General features: G+C 38.8%; 1 protein-coding gene across 1 annotated transcript; it reads left to right on the forward strand.

Annotated features, from left to right (window-relative positions):
• Positions 1-843: 843 nt before the first annotated feature.
• ppp1r3ca (protein phosphatase 1, regulatory subunit 3Ca) lies at positions 844-3,631 on the forward strand. Its single transcript, XM_054600308.1, has 2 exons — positions 844-1,028; positions 1,407-3,631. The coding sequence occupies exons 1-2, from the start codon at positions 1,015-1,017 to the stop codon at positions 2,434-2,436; spliced, it is 1,044 nt and encodes a 347-aa protein (XP_054456283.1). The 5' UTR covers positions 844-1,014; the 3' UTR covers positions 2,437-3,631.
• Positions 3,632-23,597: the final 19,966 nt, after the last annotated feature.

Genomic DNA, 23,597 nt, shown 5'->3' on the forward strand with positions numbered 1-23,597 from the left:
CACTGACACTATTCATTATACCATTTGTACCTAATGTGTTTAAAACCCATCAGATACATCACATCAGATCAACATCGTGACACTCATTATGTAACACTGCAGAACCAATTCGAGAAATCCCAATGTAGCAATGTCAATGTGGTGCATTTTTCACAATTTCAAATACGTTTCTTCCCTTAAAGCTATCTCACTGTTGACTTTTATTTTTTCAATAAATGTTTTTTTTGTTGGTCTTTAAATGTGCTTACCCAACAGAGTGTGATTATAATAAATGCCATTTACAAAGTAAAATTTTGTTTTTTGTTACTCTGTGGAAAGAAACGTCAGTCCCTGGCTTACAAAGCATAACCTTCCGAAATATATATTAGAAGTAAACTGATTTTCTATCTGTATTTTTGGGGTATAACATAAAAAAATCTACTGAAAAGTATCTAAATATTCCATCATATAAGAAAAGACTGACTTGTTTCAGGACCTAGGACAATCATCTTTTTCATGAATCACACTTTTGCTTTCTACAAAGTCACTGGGACAGAAATAACCACGCTGTGAAATGGAGAATCCCAGTCATGAGGAGCCAGAGGGTTTATGCAGCACTCTGCAGTGAAGGTCATCTCCAACACCAGCAGGGGTCCATCATGTTTCATCAATAGCAGCTGAGGCAACAGACAGAGGAATCCTAACCATGAGGCCCATGCAGGCAACACTCCCCTATCAGCTGGCCAGCAGCCAGCCCAAGTTTGTGCTGATTGGTTGGCGAGAAATCCCACAGCCCTTCCATTGGCTGTTTGGAGAACCATATGATAGCTTATGCAAATTGCCTCTCTGTGGCAGTTGAAATCCCTGAGTGCTGAGCAACCCTCTGCACTGTGAGGCAGCAAGAGCAAGAGTGAGGCGGAAGAAAAGGTGGAGTGAAGACAAGCATGATATTTTAGAAAACGCCGCTACAAGTTAAAGGAACGGAAAACTTTTAAAAAGAGTCTTTCTCCTTGGAGCTGCTGATTTCTTTATTCCATGAGTGCTGCAAGGTAAGGATCAGAAAAATGTTTGGTTTTGTAAAAGTGACACACATCATGCTGGAACATAGAGAATATTGAACATAAAAGTTTTTTGTATGCATGATTTACACCCCAAGTCTAGTTTAGATTCTATCTGCATATTATAAAGAAGCATTATTTGTGAAATGGGGACTTTTCACAGGAACAGAAATGACAACATTTTGTAATTTTGATGTTTGCAGAAGTGACATGTTACATCAAAGCAGAACTTTTTTTTGAAGTCAGAAAGGTAAAGCCACTGTTCTAATCCCTCCCCTTATCTCTTCCCACCTCTCTCAACATACCAACTCTCTCCCTACCTCCCTCTCACACTCCCTCCCTTCTTATCTTCCCCTCTTCCTCCATTAGTGTGCTCAGGTCTTTCAGTCCATCTGCAATGCCTGGTCCAGTAATGCCGATGGACGTGGCTATGAGATTCTACATCAGCCACTCTCCGCCTCCTCTCCGAGGTTTCCTCAGCTCCTACGAGGAGATTCAGAGGACCAAGAATCGGGTCAACCAGTCCAACGCCCACAGCCAAAACCAGAAGCGCTACAAACCACTGCGACCATGTCTCAGCAACCTGCAGAAAGCCGTGGATGACGGCGGCTGCGTGGGCTGGAACAACAGCAAGGCCGACAAGAAGAAGGTGGTGTTCGCAGACACCAAGGGCATGTCACTAACCGCCATCCATGTCTTCTCCAAGTTTGACGATGAGCCATATCAGAACAAGCGCTGTGGGGGAATCGGCGAGTATCTGCAGTTTGACATGACGGACCTGGAAACAGCCACAATGGAGCTTAAGATCAACTCGATGCGAAGCCTGGTACTGGACTTTAAACAGCCATCAGCCGACTACTTGGATTTCCGAAATCGCCTGATTCAGAACTCTGTTTGTTTGGAGAACTGCTCGCTGCAGGAGCGCTCATTGACCGGCACCATCAAGGTGCGGAACATGGGGTTTGAGAAGTCGGTGCAGCTGCGGGCCACCTTCGACTCGTGGGCCAGCTTCACTGACGTTGAGTGCACCTTCATGAACAACGTCTACAGCTGCCAGGATTCTGACACCTTTGCATTCGTCCTTGAGCTGCCCAGCAACATCCCACCACAGAATCGTGTCGAGTTCTGCATCTGCTTCAAATCCCAGGGTCAGATCTTCTGGGACAATAACGACGGCAAGAACTACGTTCTCAAGCATGTTGGCTGTAACGGAGAGGACTTGAACATTCACATGCCCCATACTTCTGTCGAAGAGAGGAAGGGGTTAGAGCACAAAAACGGGGGTGTAAAGGTACTGGAGGTGGAATTTGATCAGTTTGGCAGCCCACGCATGTCCAGCGGACTCTTTCCTGGCTGGCAGAGCTGGGGTCAGATTGATAACCCCGTGCCTTATTGGTGAAAACATCAGAATGTTTGCTAAATGGCATTGGAAACCAGCTGTGGGTTTGAGCATAGATATGCTCTCAGCCAGGAACGAAACTGAAGCAAACAAACCTCTGCTTTTTTAGCAGCGGAAGTGTACAAACCAGACAGATACCTAACTGTAATGTGCTCAACTGACCTGCTTCCTGCTGTAACATGGTCATTTGGCCTGAGAGACCTAATGAAATGTGGTTGTAGGACAAGTAAATGGGGAAAAATCTGTCACTTTTCACATACTGCTCTTTTGCATAATATTAATGTGCCTTCTCAGAGTGCCTTCCCACTAAAATAGCGACAATTTGTACAGCCCCACTACAAATGTTAAGCCCCTTCGGAGGGCCTGATGTAATGGTTAAATATGCACTGATTGAGATGTCCCTCTCAATGTGATGCTTGTCAATTGAAGAAGTTGAAATGGAGCTGATTAATCCTTCATATTGAAGGGAAAGTACGGGGAGTGCATGGCGATTAAATGCTTCTCTACTAAAATAAACACAATTGATTCATTGTTTAATGAAACATGCACACTAAACTTTTGCACCTTGAAATGAAAAACAATCAAATATGATTCAAAAGGCCTTCAGTTTTAAATTTTGAGTCATGCAACCCTTTCTTTCCCTCCATGTAAATTGCACGTTCGGTGAAAAATGTTTGAAATATGTAATATTGAGGTTTGTTGAGGAACTGAGTTGCTATTAACAGATGCGTCAACGAAGAGACTTTGCACGTGATTGGTTGTCTCGAACAAGGAAGACGTTTGAAAATGTTTGTGGTTACAGTATGTCAAGAAAGAAATGATTGTGTTTTTATTTGCCTGTTTTAAGAAGTGCAATTATGTGATGAGTGTACAGTTTGTGTGGCTGGAAGTGAGATTTTTCTATTTTGAAACAATCTATTTTTTCTCACCATGAAGAAAGGTCTGTGACCCAGCATTTTGTTTCACTTGAAGGTATGTGTGATGTATTTCACTTGCTGAAATAAATTTATATATTTGTGCTAAAAAATGAAAACTCATGCCTCCTGACCCTTTTGTTATGGATGTTTTGGTAGTTTATGCTCAGTATTATGATCAAGATAAACCTACCCAGTGTTTTAAAGGAAGTGCTTAAATGTGTAAAAATATTTGATACACACATGTAATAATGATTCAGAAATAAAAGTCAAAAGCATAATATTTTTCTTTATTTCTGTAAGCTCTTTACACATGGTATATATATGAGGCCTTATATATATATATATATATATATATATACTGCATCGATTTGTAGAGTGGATTTATTGTTGCTCTTGTGAGTTTAGTACAAAAATAAACACACCCTTCATCTCTTTCACATTAAAAGCCTTACAGCTGTTAAGGGAGGAAGTGCGATGCATTAGCTTCCCTTGAGAGTTTTTAATTTGAAACATCGGCAAGTCTACTTTACTCTGACAACAACTGTAGTATTAGGTACCTGCATTCTTTTTATTTTTCCAGATTATACTAATTTCAATATGGCTAAAAAAGTCACCCAAAAACGGACTAAACAGTGTGACCAATCATCAGTTGGTCAGTTTATATTGACCTACATGATGCACTCCTGCATGCAAAATACCAATACAGCCACTAACAAGATATTAAGTCGCACATGGGTTTCAATCTCTCTTAAATGCCCCATATAGGTGAATTTGCATCCTGCCCACACAATCTACCTTATGAATTTAGAATTTCTGACTTGTTAAATTTCGCTAAAAATGCAAGACCCTTAAATGAATCTTTAAACCTCAAACTCCTTAGACTCCATAGTGTAAAACACACTTTAACAGTAAAAACATTGCAAAACCCTCTGTTTATTGTGTATTTAGAATGAGGACGAAAGCAGAAAAAAAGCCTCAATTGCTTGCAGCAGTCTCTTCCCTCTGACAATTTTCAATTGTCCATGCTGCTGTCCGTGGATTGAAAGTCAGCAGGAAGAATGCTCACTCCCTTCCTTTGGCACGCACGGAGGAAAGGCCTCTGGCTGGACCAGGATGACCCTCTTAAGCTTGAAAATGCCTGTTTTATTATAGTTTTAACCCTTTAACTACAGGCTTAACTTTGCTTTTCTGGGCCATTTTTTCTCTCTTCAACTCAAAGCAGTTAAGAGTACCATGTCATGACATTTTCATGGCTCATACACAGTAACCATGTCAATGATAGTAGGAACTGATATACAGACTTGTAATGTCTGTGCAGATATATCTATTATATACAATAGATAGTTGATGTATTGAGCCTTGACCTCAGTTTTGATGATGTGTCTGAAAAAATTAATTTCTGTGTAAAGCATACTGTGGATGCATTACTTATTTTTCAGGTTCTTCAAAGGGGATTCGGACCTCCAGTTCTCACTATGGGGTTTATTGTGGATCATGGAATAGCTGATGCAATATCATCTTCAAAAGGCAGCTTCGTCGTGAACTGAACCTGCCTTCAGGCTGCAGCTCATCTCCTCCTGCTGGCTGATACATTCCTTTAATACCTGTAATTTCCTGATGAATCACTGTAACCACCGCTTTCTCTCCAAACCTCCATCTTTTCTGTTTTTCATTCTCTTTGCCTACGTATGTAGTAGCATTCAATGTCCCTCTATAGGAGTAGCCAACTCCTTTTTCCCTTTTCTATGTTTTGTTATCCTGTTTACATTCCTTGAGTGAATTCAAAAAGTAATTTTACCAGTGGATGCCCTTTGCCCTCACCCCCAGCCAAGAAATGTGCAGCTGGAGTCACGTGTAGCTCACAGTCCAACCACAGTCAAACATTGATGTAGGCCGGGCAGCATCTACAGAATGACTGGACCCAAATGATGCAATGAGGATGCAAAGACAGAAACCTCCCATGCAGTGATAATAAGGTCACAAAAACAAACCCAAGTCTGTGAGATATAAACAGGTTACTCAAAGTCATTAAAGGGCAATATGCAGTTTTTATTTGCTAAAATGTGCTGCTGTTTCGAAGCCGTAGATGTGATATTAGAATTACATCAAGAGTTAGGAGTACAATGACGATCATTAAAAAGGGTGGAATAAAGTTGGAAGACAAAAACAAAAAGATATCACAAAAAGCTTTCAAGAACAAAAAATGACATAAATGGAAAAGCAAAATGTGGAAATGGTTTTGTCTTAACTGGCCCAGACTTAGAAAGGATTTATGGAGTTTTAGAGTCTGTGAAAACACACGTATTTTTGACCTTGCAATGATTGGTCAGTAACATGGGGTGTAAAGTATGTGCACATGAAATAGTATTTTAAAAAGATAAACTGTTTGTTTATATATATTTCATGCCGACTAAAACATGAAACCAACACAGTTTGTTTAATTTAACTGTGATAATTATTGATCTTCAAATATAACAAGTCTACTGAGGTGCAAACTTCAAATAACCAAAGTTTAGTTAAATGAAATGTATGCCAATAAATGGTAGCTAATAAGTTTTCTGACTCAGATATGTAACAAATAGTCCATCTCCCTGATGGCGTGTATATGTCACACAGCAGATAAAACCCTAATCTTTTTAAATTTTTGTATTGATACAGCCTCCCTTTAGTTTCTTTCTTAAGTGTTAATGTTATGACAGTAGTAAGGAAACCTTTGGGAGCGAACAGAAACAGAGTTTTCTGACAGTGGGACAATTGGGCTGATGTAGCCTTTTTGCAGTACTTGTTTATTTGTCTGAAACAGCAAAATACATCAACGTCAAGTTTTGCAGCTGAGTGCAATTTGCCCTTTTGGTTCTGAGTCCATTTGGGCTGGTTTATGCCATAAAGGCTATGTAGAATTCATCTTTTGCAGGTGCTTTGAGAACGATACGGTTTCTTTTTGACTCATATGCACAAGTTTTGCACAATCCTTTTGTAAAATTTGACCAACAATATCTTAAGGAGTAGAATAGCTGTCTTAACTCTGGCTGGATAAACCGGTTGACTCAGGAAACAATAAAAAAAATTGTTTATGCATAGTAACTGTTGTGTTGAGTAACATGGAGAGAAGACAAACCTCAGCAGAGACAGTACGTGCAGGTTGGCATGAAAGCACCACATCAAACTGAAGTGAGTGTTCGGACGTTCCCTCCCCCAAAAACAAATAAAACCAACTCCTAATATGAAAAAAAGAAAAACTAGTTGACGAGATGGATGTTGTGTACTTGTACCTGCTTGTTTTGACAGGAGATTAAATAATAAGATAAGATAAAATAAGATAATCCTTATTAACCCTATTAGTCCCGCAGCGGGGAAAATTTGCTAGTTAACTAACTAGCATCAGGATTATTAAGTTGAATCTGTAGCTGCACAGACTTTGACTCCTGATGGACCCCTCAGGATCAATACAGGACAATCAGTGAACCAATCAAACACACTGGCACACATAAACACTCTAAAATAATACCTTCTGTCCCAACGATTGCTTATCTCTCTGGTCACCTGCCAGAGAGAGAGCTGTCCATGTGATCTTTGACTGAGACAACATGCATTTTGTGTGTGTGTGTGTGTACACAGCTAAGCTTAATTAATAAGCTTAATTAATAAGCTTAGCACAGAGTATTTGTACACACAAGATACACTTTTGATCAGGTTTTAGGTGATTGATTTAACTTTTGATGTTCCTGTTCAAAAATGACCGGCTGTTAGAAAGTTCAGACACATTTATTCATCAGATGGACACACACACACACACACACACACACACACACACACACACACACACACACACACACACACACACACACACACACACACACACACACACACACACACACACACACACACACACACACACACACACACACACACACAGTTATGAAGTAATGATGAAAACAACACAGAATATGAACCAGACTAAGAGACAACCAATGCAATGCATATGTCTTGTCATCACTATAAAACTAATACATTTCGAATTGGAACTTTTGAAGTCAAAATAATCCCCATTTCTTTATGATTTTTTTTTAACCAAAACATTTGTTATATGAGCACAAGTTATACAAAGTAAATAGAAGTTAAAAATGTGTATTTTTCACAACAACATTAGTTGATAAAAATATCTAACAAAACATTAGCTGATAATATGTGTATTATTTAGGATCTATAATCCGCTATAATGGGGCAATTAATTTGGACAACAGGTTAACATTTGTACTTTACAATTAGTACATACATGTGTGTGCGTGTGTGTTTGTTTGGACTTCACAAGGACAAATAAGTGAACTAACTGCTTATGTCCTTTGTTACACTGTGTCTCTCTGTGTGTGTGTGTCTGTGTACACACACACACAGAGACACACACACACACACACACACACACACAGACACACACACACACACACACACAAAATGCATGTTGTCTCAGTCAAAGATCACATGGACAGCTCTCTCTCTGGCAGGTGACCAGATAGAAAAGCAATCGTTGGGACAGAAGGTATTATTTTTGTGTGCCAGTGTGTTTGATTGGTTCACTGATTGTCCTGTATTGATCCTGAGGGGTCCATCAGGAGTCAAAGTCTGTGCAGCTACAGATTCAACTTAATAATCCTGATGCTAGTTAGAAATGTATTATTTTCAAACCTTCAAGCCTTTTAGGATTTGGTTTATAATAATTTAAAGTATTTTCGAATGGTGGACGTTCTGATATAAATTGTCCACAATACGGTCTAGGGATTAATTTGTAAGGAAATGTTGGTGTGTATTTTATGAAAATCTATTTTCTAACGTTAAAGCAACACAAAAAAATATATGTTCACCTCGACTGTATTGGAATGGAAGCAGAAATCTTTTGAAACACAAAATGAAAGATGTAGCTTGCAAATGTACGACCAGAAACCAATGATGGGAATTAAATCGGATCTGAGAGTTCTCTCTTTCTTTCTGTGTTTGACAACTCTTGCAGTTTTGGTGCACTTTTGTCTGTACAAGCTCAAGAATACTGTACAAAACACCTGTTTCAATTGCATGGCTATATTTTATTCTTCATGTGACATGCAATTTTTTGTTGATTAAACAAAAATGTAGAAATAATGGGATAATTAACAGTTGATGTTTTTTTGGCCATCATCTTATGAAATCCAGACTTTTTTTTAACTTGACAAAATAATTTTGGTTTTTCTTTTTCACCTCAAAACTGTGGATATAATCCTCAGGACAGTAGGTATCCGTGGATTGAAATGTGTGTTTTCTGTTAGTGAGTTAGACCGTGATAACCTCTGCTCACACGTGTATGAACTCAAACACATTTCAATGTTCACATGCATGATTTAATTGTATTCCTTTTATTCTGAATGACAGTGGTCGAGGCTCTGATTGTTTTCTCTCCACAGTTGCGTGCAACTCCACAGTTTTCAAGTAAATACAACTAGCTAGGTATATATCGATAAGCAAAACATGGATGAAAAGTCCAACCTTTATGACCCCCAACATTTTATGCATCTCTTGTTAAGATGCTGGTTTTTTTTCACAATTAAATCTGTAAAAGCTTATAAAAGCTGAGCATTTTTTTTTATAACAAAACCATGTCTGACATGACATTTGTGCCTTCTGAAGAAAAGTAAATGTTACATGCAGTCAAATTTAAAGTACATAAAAAATTCTAAAAGAAAAAAGGTACGTAATTGGACAATCCCTTTTCAAAGCACATGATCGCAGTAACTTCAGTTGAAGCGAAGTAACCACAAATCTATTAAGAATATGTTTTACACAACTTGTTGTAAATACAGGTGGCACAAGGTGCTTCACTTTACTGCTGCTGCTAGAGCTGTATGTTGTTCATACATAAAACACAAAATATAGATTTGTCCAGGAGAGAGTCCACCAGCGGAGATGTATTTATAATTTTATACTTGATTTTTTTTTAAAGGCACACAGGTTTGAGGACAAACGTTCTGTTCTGTCGTGAGAAGGAGGAGTGTAACGGTGGTTAACCAGGATGGAAATAGCAGAAGAGCTGCTTGATGCAAAAGACTGTCTGTCTGACGAGCTGGAAGATGACCATGAAAGCAGTCTGCGCATGAAAGAGACATGTAGGCATGTAGGAAGGCATATGAGCCAGAAATACACACACATGCACTGAAAAAAACCAACTATAATTAGCATTTAGACATCACTCATGACTAGCAGCTACTGAGAGCATGTCCATGTTCCCTCAGATCAGTTTCTCTGCTGGTACCATGCCCACTCGTCCAGTATTCAGAAACCACAGTAATCCAAAAACTGTGCCATTGGATTGAAATACCAATCTGCCATTATTCCCACGGCCCATTGGTCTGACACTAGAACAAACAGAAGCACATAGCTAATTAGAAATGTTTGATTGAATGAATAAAACCCACAATTGGCTATCCTGTGTCAAGACTACAAGTGTTAGCTTGTCAGGAAATCGCTGATACAGGATTAATGAATGTTCACAGTAAATTTAATGAAAATAAGTAAAAAATTTAAGCAACCTTGTAATGGATGATGAATTTAAGAGCAAATGTTTACTTGATGCCATAAAAAAAAAGGCAGAGTTAACAGACTTATTGGGAGTTATCGTCTGGGGACCATGATTCATAGGAAATGACGGAGTTGTTGGATGGACTCAAAAGCATGACTCAAAGACCAGGCAGGTAAAGACAAAAGTTTGGTTTGAAACAGAAAATATTCAACACCAGCAGGTGGGAAGGAAAGGTAAACATATCCAGGTATAGATCAAGCAAAGGAACAGAAGAACAAGAAGCAGACAGGCAGAGATGCCCACTGAAGCAGCAAACACATAAAACAATGGAGAATGAATGGAAGTGGGCAGGTATATATACTGCAAAGGCTAATGGGGAACCTGGAACAGGTGTGCAGGTGAGCGGGGGAGGTCAGGTGATATGAAATGGTGTGAACACAGGTGTTACTGCAGGGCAGGAGGGAGTGACAGGATCTGAAGTGACAGGAGAGTTAGTTTGTGCAAAGTAGATGGAAATGTGGAGCAATAATCAGGTTGACATTATGACAGTTCGATATGTTTGTCTCTTCATCATCCCGAGATTGATGGATGAAGAGACAAACAATCCTTAGGTTTGGCTCTTGTAAAAATGATGTGTTGATATTTTTCTATACATTTTCTATTTTCTCATTTAATTAGCAAAGGATGGTTTTGCAAATGTTACATTAATACATTACATAACATTACATGAATACATTCCAGGGTTTACCCAACATTGCAGAGCAGGGCTGAGTCACTCTGTCTAAAAGACCTCCTAAGATTTAATTAGTAAAGGTTAAATAAAGAGCTTAGTCTCTAAGGATATAGAAATACTCATTCAGAAATGTATGTACAGGTCAACTCTTTTCATATCCAGTTCACAAAGCAAAAACACTTCTGTACACACCAACCATGCACAAATACAGTAGCGTCTCTATGGTGTTCAGGGGGGACTAAGAAAAAACAGTAACCAACAACAAAGACCTTCTTGTTTCCAGACTTCCACTGCTAGCTTAGTCACATAACCTGCATGAGTTTTTTCTGTGGCTGCACTTCAACTATCAAGTAACAACTGCTGGGAACTGATTTAGGGAAATTATTCAAATCTTTCAAATCTTAAGCTTTTGGGGGAGTCCACAATTTTGAGTTGGCAGACAAGCAGAGGAGTTCATGAAACAGGTTTCAGGTTGGCACCTTATGGCACATTAGCAAAGCTGTATGTGGTTTGTGGTCTTGGCCACTACATCAAATTTGGGTACAAAGTGCTAGTTCAGGTACCAGATTAGCTCCATGGTACTAAATGTTCCCCAGCTGCTGCAGAAAAGAACATATTGGCACTGAGAACACAGCCCATGTCAGAGTTTTAACTGTGCTGGCAGTTTCATATTAAGAACTTTCCTGGCTGAGGAACTATACTGTATAAAACATGATAAAATAACTCTGAATGTGGTTCTGGCTTTGACAAGGACCAGAGGAAACCTAACATCCTTGTTTTGCGGGAAAAAACTTTGATTTCTGCTGCAAATGTGAATATAGTGTCTTGTGATTATGCCACAGGTTTATGAGGCCTGCCTCACCCTACTTCATCAACCTTATCAGTCTATTTGTGCACCAGATAAAAGCAAACTGGATGATTGTTGCCCAGCAGCAAGCGGCTCCTCTAAGAGCTTCTTTATAAAAGGCCAGTTACATAATGCAGTAAAAAGAATGTTTAATGGAATTTTGTGTTTAATAAAGCTCACTGCTCCAAGACCTGACTTCAGCCAGTAACCAGCACTTTATTTAATGGAATAAACAGGCTGACTTGGAGACATATATGCCTGCTAATGGTCCTGCAAAGGTAGAAAAGAAAACGATAAAACAAAATTAGAAATGTGCGTAAGATTTGTTCATAAACTTCCCTGTTTACTGCATTAGTCTGGTTTGTACATGTTAGTTACTATGCACTTTTGTTCAAGTCCACAAGCTCATATTGCTCCGTCATGCATAGTGAACAGATCTCTGTTAAATCTTGTTTGGATATAAACTAGAATTATTGAGTCAGCAGAGACACCAACGTTCTGCCAAAACAGCCTTTGTGTCGTCAATATGCCAATTGTTTCCCTTTGCTTATCTGAGCATCAAGATGCTAGAGAAGGTGAAGAATCATGAAAACAGTATTATTGTGCTTTCTGTATATACTGATCACTTACTAGGGTTGTTTTTGGAGTAATGTCTACCTTGGCAGAGAACGAAGTTGCTCTACCTCTCCAACAAGAGTTTAAGAGTTAAGAACACAAAGAGGTGACCAAGTCATGCAGAACGGGCGTGATTTAAAAACATGTTTGTGCATGTAAGCGTGCCCAACTGGTAAGCTCACGGCCACTGCCCTGCACTGCTCTCATATGGCGGTTATAGCTGAGAACGCTGTCCCAACCAACAGCATCGTCGCCGAAGCGTAGCGTGCACCCTCTGGTCCACTTTCAGATAAACACTGTCAGAACTTGCACTGTTGGAGCTGCAGCACCGTTGGAGCTGTTAGCACCGTTAGCATGTTGAGAGGCAAACAAAATGCTCCCAATCTCAGATCAGTAGACGGATGAGGAGGTTGAGGTTTTTCTTCATCCTCCAGTTACTGCTTGCATGCAGCGTTGTTTGATATTAAACATTGGGAACTGGGACGACTCCTCAGTCTATAAGGTCATAAGTTTGTTTTACCATAAACAGAATTGTAGCTGTGTGTGTGTGTTTATGTTTGTGTCATGTGAGCAGTTTGTGCGTCATTGCGTGTATTTGTGTCTGAGTGATGATTCTGGCTCAGCTTTAAAGGTCAAACAGCATAGAAATATTTAGTCTCCCGAACACAAAAAACAGGAGATCACATTCCTTTGTGGCAGAGATATGTCCCAGCTACACCATACCTCATATTTCAAAATTGTTCCATGTTGAAGTCCACTTCCAACACATCACATCAACTTTACATTAACTCTGGATTTTAATTCAAAAGCAGGATACACATATACAGTGTCTCGTTAAAAGTGAACTATTTCAAACATATGGTAACCATCACATTCCATCAATGTGATTTTCAGATGACACAAACTCTGTGGAAGTGGTTGATAGGAGCATTTAACTTGTTGTTTATGTCCATTTAATACATATGTTGATGAAAGAGACCTGTACAGCTGTATCTCATCCACTCTATTCTGGTCTGAATGGATTCTGGCTCTGCTCCTTTCTTATTAATTGCAAATAGTCTTTCTTAACGATCTAATTTTAGAAACCAATGAGATTTTCCTGCAGTCCAAACGTTGCCTTGGTCTCGTGCTATTTTTGGCCACAACGTGGTTAAAGTCAGCGGTTAGACATGATAAGAGCTAAAGTCATGGTCAACGAGTCGTCGATAAGCAAAGCTTAGGATATAATATATCTCTAAAAGGTGAAAAAGGGTGGAGATGTTTTGCAACTACAAAGTTACTTCTCTAAATCATAACTGTCTAAAGTTCATATGTTCTAAGAATCTTTTAAGTCTTATCTGTTGGAGGTCAACGTGTTCATATAAGCTTCTGGGGTTAAACAGCCACTTTAGAAGCTCAGTGAGTAATCTCTGCCAGTGACCATCACTTTGCTCCTACACAGGCCGTAGGTACAAGGTAAAACTGATAAGAAACTACAGCTCCTGAGAGTGAGAGATAGGATAGGTAACAAAGTATATCAGCTCCAATTCTTTACTTAACTGCAGTTTTGAGGTTCTGGTACTTTAGTATTTGAAGTTTGAGACACTATGTAGGCCTTGTAGACAAACTAGTCTTAAGGCTGTCTGAAAATCTAAAATGGACTTTTCTTGTATAGCGCTTTTGTAGCCTTCCAACCACTCAAACTGCTTTTTAACACTACATGTCCTCATTCACCCATTCCCACTCATTCATACACTGATGGCAGGGGCTACCATGCAAGCTGCCACCTGTCCATCAGGCTTATCTAACCATTCATACCCATTCATACACATCTGGCACAGCCTGCGGGAGCAATTTGGGGTTAAGTGTCTTGCCCAAGTAACATTATCGTGGACCGGCGGAGCCAGGGATCCAACCGCCAATCCTATGAAGGACAACCCTGCTCTACCACTGAGTCACAATTGCCCTACATTACATTACATTACATTACAGTCATTTAGCAGACGCTTTTATCCTAGTATCCTATTAGCTAGACCAGTTATTGTGAAAGCTTATACATTTTTCTTTTTACAAAGGGAATTTGTATTTCAAAGAAAGTTTGTGTTAAATGCTATGATAAGACTGACTCCTTCCACTCTTGCACCTTTTGCTTAAAGTAATCATGTCTATGTTTAAATGGCAAACATTCTCAGGATGATATAAGGTAACCGCCAGCAGCAGTGAACGTCCTGCACATCCACATGTGTATACAGCCTAAAAAACATTTTCAGCATAATGGACAGTCTTCTCTTCAATATGTCAGCTGAGGTCACGTTTAGGAACCAAGAGAATCTATTCCTGTGGAGCGGTGAGCAGCTGATGGGGTTTGCCCGCAGAAGTGTGCAGCTGTAACGCGATGCCATGCTAGTGCCGCCCACGTCGGGTCCACGCTGTGAGAGCGTGATCAGCTGAAGAGGGAGAGGAGGGAGGAGAGTGTTATAGGAGAGTGGTGAAGGCTGAGGAGAGGAGAGGACGGGAGGACATCTAAGTAGAGTTGGGGAGACGAGGAGAGAGAGAGAGATTGTGACGCAGAACTAAAGAGCCTTTCAGAGTTCTGACCTCAACTCGACCTTGTTCAATTCCAGACTAAGCCCTGCTCGTCAACACAGAGCTCAGAAACCAATCAATCATGTTGAGTATCATGTACAGCAAGAGTTCACAGTTTGTCAGCGACCGATTCTCATTAAGAATTAAGTATCCTTAGATGATCTGATTTTGTCCAAGGGGACCCCTATGAAAATTTTATTAGGATTAATTAATTACATTTGAAACGTTTCTTTGGGTTCATTACGAGAACATCAAAGAGCATAAAAATGTGTGCAACATGCCTTTACTGCATGAAAATAAAAATTTGACCTGTAATAAATGTTGGAATAGATGGAAGGAAAAATAATTGGATAGCCTTAGACTATGTGCCATCAGAGATTAAAAAAAAAAAAGCATCCATGTCGGTTTTTGTCTGAGAGAGAATGTTAATGGGGTCTTGTTTTGTCTGCTGTCAGAGAAATGTGAAGAGGAGGTCTGAAAAGAACCAGCATCCATGTGAGTTGTTCTGAATAGACAAAGAGACAAAGAGAGCAGAAGCCTCATCAAACAACACACACACACACACACACACACACACACACACACACACACACACACACACACACACACACACACACACACACACACACACACACACACACACACACACACAACCTCCCCTAACAAGCTATAAGAATCCACACACGTAAACACACACATAAATAGACTCTACTTACTCTCATGAACGCAAACAAACAAGAACATAAACATACATGAGGGTTGAGCAGTTGCCACCTGTGATCTTTACTTCCACATGACAAACATAGGAACACACACACTTACACACACACATAGTATCCTCAGAGACAATAAATATGGAGCGACACTCATCTCATCACACAACATCTTTCTGCTATTTATTCGGAGCAGAAAAAAACTAGGTTCAGAGGTGAAATACCAAATGGGTCACAGTAAAGGAACGGGGAGACTCAAGGTCGCTTTGACTTTGTACTGAACAAAAGAAGCTGCTGACATGTTGGTACAGTTAATCCTCTAATGATGCTCTCTTACTGTCGGTGATGATCAGCATCCGCAAAATTAAACTTCCAATATATTGAAACCAGGACGCATGAAGGATTGTTAAAAAAAATCACATACAGATTTAACTAGCTGTTGGATAGGTGAACTTATAATGTGGATAGAGGGCGTTTACATCATTGTGGTTTCTATTCACCAAACACAGCAGGTGCAGAATGAGGTCGATTTGATTAAGGGGTGTTGAAAGTCACACAACACGGTGCTGACACTGAAGTCCTGGACAAAATGTAACAGGAAGCGTCACTGTAGTGAGGGACACTGAGTGAACGGAGAAACGAAAATATTCCATTCAGTTTCAGCAAACAAAATAGGTTTATTTATTAATATAATTGTTTCCAGTTACCACAGACAGTTTAATCTGGTTGGCATTATCATATAATTTAAGTCTTTAGCAAGATCTAGTAAAAACTGAAAATTATATTAAGACCAACTGTAAAATAAGGCCAAAAATAAACATAATCCATGTATTTTTATCAAATAAGTTTTATAGGTTTCAATGGTGATTAAATCCATTAAGCACCTTAAATGGTAATAATATTGGCCGTTGGGACTATGGGTCATTCTAGCTTTGGAAACAGAGCAAGTCTCCTAAAACTTTCCAAATAAACTTGCATAATACATAAATCATTTCAAAGTCTGAGTCTGCCCAAAGTAAACAGAACACAGGAATCAGCTTCCAGAATTAGCTACTCTTTAAAAGCTTTGGTTTGTTTATTTTCTGAATTTGAGGAGGTGAAACAGCCTCCAGCATGGTCATATTCATCAGAGCTGCAGATATGTGGACATTTTGTGCATTTTTTCCACAAAACAAGTAGAATTTTGCTCTTAAACTGTGTTGTGTCTTTCCATAAAAATGTCATGACCATATTCTAAATGTTCCTTTCATATTCATAGCCCTATATGCAACTTATACTGTTCATGAAATGTAATCATGTAACAAATGTTTCCCTATAGTTGCACGGAATGTATTTACTGTCAAGAGGTGACACGAATTCAGCCGACTCAAACAGGTGGACATGAGATATAGATGGAGGCGTTGACAGAACATGTGAGCTGGAGTTAAGTTCATGTGGGGTAAAGGCCAGATACTGTATATAAGATTGCAGAGAGGGTGAAGGTAAACACGTGGATACAACATAGAGACAGGGAGCTGGAGAGAAGATGAGAGAATGTTAGAGAGGTGAACGAAGATTGGAAATGGTGCAGAAAGGGGAAAATACAGAGATGGGTGAAAGAAAAGATGAAATAGGTTAAAGAGAATAAAAGGGAAATTGTAGATAAAGAGGTGATAGGAAAGGTAAAGGGTGAAAAAGCAGGAGAGTACAGAACTAAAGCCGAGACCTCAGTTGACCCTGAGTCAGAGGCCAGAGAGAAAGACAGGAGGGTAACCTAACCTAACATATAATATAACATCAGATGTTTTAGAACACAACCCTTATCCCAAATTTAAATGAAGCACAAAGCTTGTAACTGGCCATTAAACACCATATTTGGGAACCCTTATGGATTGACACAGCTATATCATATGCAAAAAAAGATGTGGATCCAACAATATAATATAAATATAATTTCATCTTCACAGGAAGTCAGGTTCAGGCAACAATACCACAAAATCTGGAAAGGAGCTTGGTTGACCTTTGGTTATAAAAGGTAACTAAAAAAAAGGGAAAAAACCCCCAAACTTAAATAAGCAAAGTGGTGCATTAAACCAAACATGATGAAACAAACTTAAAGAGTGGAGGAAGACATCTATGCTCTTGTGATAGTTACATATTGTGTTCCCAAGTATTATAAAAACTGTAAAACATTTTAAACACCTTTTCAAACTAACAAACATTCTTAAAATTGCTTTTGTGGCGTGGCAACCACCACCCACGAACCAGCTCAACCGTTTAAATTTGCTGATGTGACACAATAAAAATGCCATTGTAGTTTGTAAGCAGAGTTCCCAAGGTTGGTGCCATTCATCACCCAAGGTTGAATGGCACCAACTACACCCAGTCACTCATGATGTTGTAACCACACAGTAACCAATGATCCATGAACACTTCACTGCCAGCGGCAGCAATTCAGGGTCCTTTAAGATCACGAGCCCTGAAAACTTTAAATAAATCTGGGGTCCCGTTTAATCAATACATTTTGCATTGTAAATGAAGTGCTTCATAATTAACCTTTATAATAGACAAATTGTGTTTCCAAGTAATTAAAACTGTAACATTTTTAAAACACTTTTTCAAAAAAAACATTCTTGAACTTGCTTTTGGGGCATGGCAACCAACACCCACTTTTGAGTAGTTTCATCATCCCAACAGTTTAAACGGGCAATTCGTTGATGTGACACAATAAAAATACCATTGTAGTTTGTAAGCAGAGCTCCCAACATTGGTGCCATTCATCACCAAAGGCTGAAGATGCCAAGCTCAACCCTGTCAGCCATGATGTTGTAACCACACAGTAACCAGTGATTCATGAACACATCACTGCCAGGAGTGGGTGCAGTTCAGGGTCCGTTCAGATCAGGAGTCCTGAAAACTTTAAATAGGTATCGGGTCAAGCTGTGATCAATAAATGTTGCAATGTCAATAAGTGCACTAGCTATCCAAAATTGTGATATTTGGCTGTATAAAAGAAAAGGACTTGACTTGACTTTAGTGGGCGGGATCTACCTTTTGTTGTGTCAGCATTTCGCTCAGACCACTCATCATGCATTCCAAAAATGCCATGCATGATGAACAATATAAGATGACACGGCTTTGCTGAAACCATTTGGGTCTTTCTGTGAGCCCTGTTATCCAGCCCCGGAAGCCACCAATATATATATATTTCTGTGAAGAAGAGGGATTGAATTTTCCCTAACCAGTCATTAAAAAACAATGTATCGGCCTGAATCCAACTCAGGTTTAACCCTTTTGCGTAGATATGCCACATATTGGTTTCTGTCGGGCGATATTGGGAAGGTATTTGACACGCTGGACAACCCTAGTTTCTGATATAGTTTGATTTAGAAAATGAAAACTCCACATTAAAATTAAAATAAATCTTCCTATTTATCTCACATATTTGAAAGGTTTTTATAATTCACTAAGTATTACAATTCATTGCGGGTTTTTTGGCAGGAAAGTTTAAAAAAAAAAAAAGAAAATGTTGCCAAAGCATCAAAATACAAAATTAGACAATAATATAAATTCGGTGTATCCATAGTTGCACAATAGAGAAACAACACGTTCCCAGGGTATGATTACAGTTTATTTGACTCACAGTCTGCGGTTGACTGGAGGAAGATAAACTCACCTTCACTATTTAAAGTCAGGTCACAGTTGTTAGTGATAAAGTGATTTCCTCATCACAATAAACTTATTACTGAATACTTCAGTCGAGTCATTCCAAAGATATCGTTTTGGGGTTTCGTACTGTTTTGTGTCCTAAACATAAAAAATGATATGCACATAAGGTGAAAGCATGATATTAAATGTGAGTGCCCCTCCTAATCAGTAAACAGAATATGAAACTCATCAATAAAAGTAAAACTCTAGGACTGTATCGAATAGTTGGAAGATTGGAGGCTTCATTCACAACGTTATCATTTAGAATCTAAATCAGCATTTAAATGCTGCTCAGCTTCTTTTTTTGCATGCATACTCATTGTGTTTAACCGTGGCATTAATGCACAGTTACAGATAAAGATCAGGCTACACTGATATTATTAGTATATTATATTATTTATAGAATGAGATTGCAGCGGTGGCTGTGTTTTGTTTACAACTCATGTGATCCAAGCATTTTCCAATAACTACAGAGCATTGGTAAGTCCAAAAGCCACAATTTATTGAAAAACACAAGAGGTAATTATAATCAAAATTAACATGTTTTTATCCAACGAAATGTTTGGCTTCAATCCATATTTGTTGGCATTTAGCATTTTAAAAACAACATTTTGGCTTCCCCAATTTGACAAACCTGCCATTTAAATAGGATTGCTATCAAACGGAATGGAAGATGATTGTTTTAATTCATGTTAGGCCCATATTTTTCCATTTTCACATACTCAAATTGTGTCAAAGAACAAAAATACCATATAACAAAAATGTATGTTTTCTTATGTTGAATGCTCTTCACCTCTTAGCAGAAGCACCATTCCTAAAGAGCAAATAATACGATCTTATTCAAAGATATATTTTCTTATTACTGATGGTGATGCTCTGCGGCTCAAAGATTCAAAGTAGAAGTTTGGAAATTAAATGGGAAATCAAAGCATATTAATACCCAAAGTAAGTGCAGATCCATCCGTGTAACGACTCTGTTTCGCTGGTGGTTTGTGTGTTTGCTGCACTGCTGCCAAGAATATTGTTTTGTTTCAAGTTCTCACCTGATTTGACTTTGTCACGTCCTGCTTATCTACTTACAGTTATAAAAGTTTGTTTGGGTGGTGCAATCTTAAACTGGCATTAAATAGGTGGTGACAACAGTGTTGAACATTAAATAGATGGTGACACAATCAGTGTATATTACATATCATTCACCCATTCACACACTGATGACAGGCATCAAGACCATCAGAAAAACATTCATACAACATCCAGTCCACACCGAAGCCTTCAGGAGCAGGTTACTTGCCCAAGGACACATTGCTTTGTAATTACAAAACCAATTTAAAAAAAAACAAATCTTCCTTGTATTGTTGGAAATCAAGATGCAAACAAAGAAGCAAACCAGTTTGACCATTAGTGAAGTCAAGTCCTTCCCTTGTTGACTGTGGCAAAAGTGCAGGAAACAAAAAGGAAGAAATTAAGTATGATTGTTATTTGCAGGCTAAAATTTCAGCCTTGAGGTTCTGACCTTACACAGAACTCTTGGCTTGGGTTTGAGTTCCAGCTGTTGCTTTCCCGGTAAAGAACTGCTGAGACTGTTTTGACAGCATTTTGGGTGCAAATTCAGGAGGTTCATCTCGCTAGGGTTCTTTGTGGGTGTCATATAAACGTAAATAGGCCAATTTAATACTAATATAAAACTGCTCAGAAATTCTACATATCTTCTCTTTACTTTAGAAGGATGGATCATGTCAATGAGGCCTAATCGCAAAAGTCATTCTCTGTTGTTAACCTCAATAAACGTTGTTACACTTCCTATTGATTTCACCTTATTGTACAAGATGATGTTCAGTGAGTAAAGTTCAAGTTGAACTTGATTACATCAGGCACAAAATGACTTCACCCCCCCCACATATGACCACCTCTAGTATTTCATCATCATAGCTAACATGCCACTTTCTCAATACGCCCAGGAAGTAATTGTAAAACATTGCAGCTGCTTAAGAAAAAAGTAGAAGTGAGGTAAAGTATACAAGATTGTGAAAGAGCTAAACCATAGAAAACAGAGGTACGGTCCATTCCACTGATGAGAGACTATATAAGATGCCATGGCTTTTTGTGGGTACAGAGGTTTATTTTAGCTTGCAGCAAGTTTCAGTAGTTGTCTGTCAAAGGTTGAAGTGATAGATTTCAGAGAGAGAGACATCCCTCCTACAGGGAATGCTCACGTCTGCATGTCCAACGAGGAATCTAGTACATATAGATACACACTGAACTGGAACCTGCTGTCTGGTTTAAGAAGCCATTTAAGATCAAACTGACTTAAAAAAAAATTAAAGGGGTAAAAATGTATAGCATTAAGCCTGTCTGTCTTGTTTGGTAGTGGTTTCTAATGTGGGTGTTCTGTTTTTTCTCAATTTTCTCGATTAGGTCTGAGGTCCAATGTGTCAAGGAAACAAATCAAATTCAATGAAAACCCCTGGTCTCTAAATGAACTCATAGGTATAGCATAATTACAAAACTTAGGGAATCTAGAGAATGTGCAACGTTTTGTTCTCTTAAATGACGTGGTGAGTTCTGGTGAAGGGAAGTGATGCAAGTTTGTCTTTATGAACTTCATAGCAGCACGTCCTCCTGCCCTGAAAATAGTTGAATATAAAAGAAGGGCGAAATGGAGGAAGAAAATGAAACTAACAAATAAATTGATTAACTCTGCATTGAGATAAAATACTCACATAACAATAATTGTATCTTCTTTGTGTATCATTTTAGAAATGTGACTTCTTGAATTCATTTCCGTTGAGGTGTTTTATGCAACACAGCCCTGGTTTAGGGCGTTTTCAGATTAGTACTAGGGACTAGATGTTACATGATGGTCCTCGCAAGTATAGAAGTACAAAAGTGTGTATGTCTTTACTTTGAACATAAGCCAGAGTGCTACAGATCACCTCAGCTGAGTGCTGCCATTCTATCAGCTGATGGAGGAAGAAATACATGCGCATTAGCAGCATAACGATGAAGAACACCAACTCTCTGTTGGATCTGAACAGAGGGACTGACCTTGTAAATGTACACCTGTCACAGTGTGTGAGCTGCTTTTGATCAGGGTCATTTAATCTGATTGACTTTCAATTTTACCCTTTTATCTTGCCTTATGTGCTGGATCAGTTTAGGCTTTTGATATTCATCACTGCATTATTTATAGCATTTTAATTTTTTTCAGGAAAATCGAACGGTTCATATTGTAAGAAATTTAAACTGATTATTTTATTGGACGGTGCAGTTTGGTGAAACCATAATCTCATGTTGTTTATTGTTAAGTTGTATTGTGGAACAGCAACAGTGCTTGCACTGTAATGCATTCAAGGAATAAAACATGAAGAAACTGTGTAGAAAGTTAGAGGCAATGTTTTGGGTTTGTGAATCACGTTGAAGGTACAGCTCCTGGTAAACACAAAGATGGCAGAAGATCTTGGTAAACAACTTATTTCAAAATACCAAACGCCAGTAAGCATTAGTTTGGCCTTCCACTGCTGAAGACGGCTCTTGACTGGTAAAGAGGTCTGAAGTTTGAAGCTGAACTTGCAACATTTCTTTTAAACTTGAAGCAAAATGTATGAGGGAAACGTATCTTTAGTGCAACTAATGACAACAAAACCATAACAAAAATCCAAATGGCCTCAATATATGGTTTTGATGTACTTAAACTAAGCCAATCCAGCTATAGAAAACTTAAGGCCAATGCCACACGTGAATATTATAAGATAACAATGTTCTTTGACCAGCAGTTTGGTTGGATTTTGTATATTCTTGCCCTGCTGTTAGATAGTAGTAGACTCTTTTTCATTCCAACTTCATGACTGCAAATATAGGTTGTATGGACCCAGGAGACAGACTGAAATAATGTTTCTTTGTTTGGCCACATTGTAACCACCTGGCATTATTGTTATGAGATGAGGCAAGGTTGGAACTTTGAAAGCTTTTTGAGAACATAGTCCACTTATGGACAGACAGAGAGTATTTAGTGGACAGGAAGGGGATTTGGGTGGAGCAAAGGAGGAGAGAGAGTATTTGGGGGAAAGGATAATCATCTTAAGCTCTGTCGTCTGCTTCAAATGCTTCCAGGGGTTTGGCATTAGTGGCATAGTTCTGTTCAAAGAGGTGATCATTTTCTTCATGGTGTTGAATGTAGCAGGGCAACATAACGAGAGCCTGGGCAAAGTACTGAGCACTGCAGCCAATTTTAGCACGACTTGTGAGCTAGCTGAGGCTTTGATCCTACCATTCCTTATGGCATGGATTATTGTTTTAGCTAATACCAAACCGTCTTTGTGCTGTAAAGGTGGAATCTTTACTTATGTTGGAAACGACTTTGGTTCGGACCTCTTTGACCTCTGTGTCCATCAGAAACCTCTTCGTTTGTTAATTTATTCATCCTCCAGCATAATCTTCTTCTGACTCACTCAGCTAGATGAGTAAATTGTAGGCTCACGTTAGGAGAACATAATGGATGAGCATATGGAAAAGTAGAGCAACAGAGCAGACGTTTGCATTA

This window comes from Anoplopoma fimbria, chromosome 6 (genome assembly GCF_027596085.1).
Source record: "Anoplopoma fimbria isolate UVic2021 breed Golden Eagle Sablefish chromosome 6, Afim_UVic_2022, whole genome shotgun sequence".
NCBI lineage: Eukaryota > Metazoa > Chordata > Actinopteri > Perciformes > Anoplopomatidae > Anoplopoma > Anoplopoma fimbria.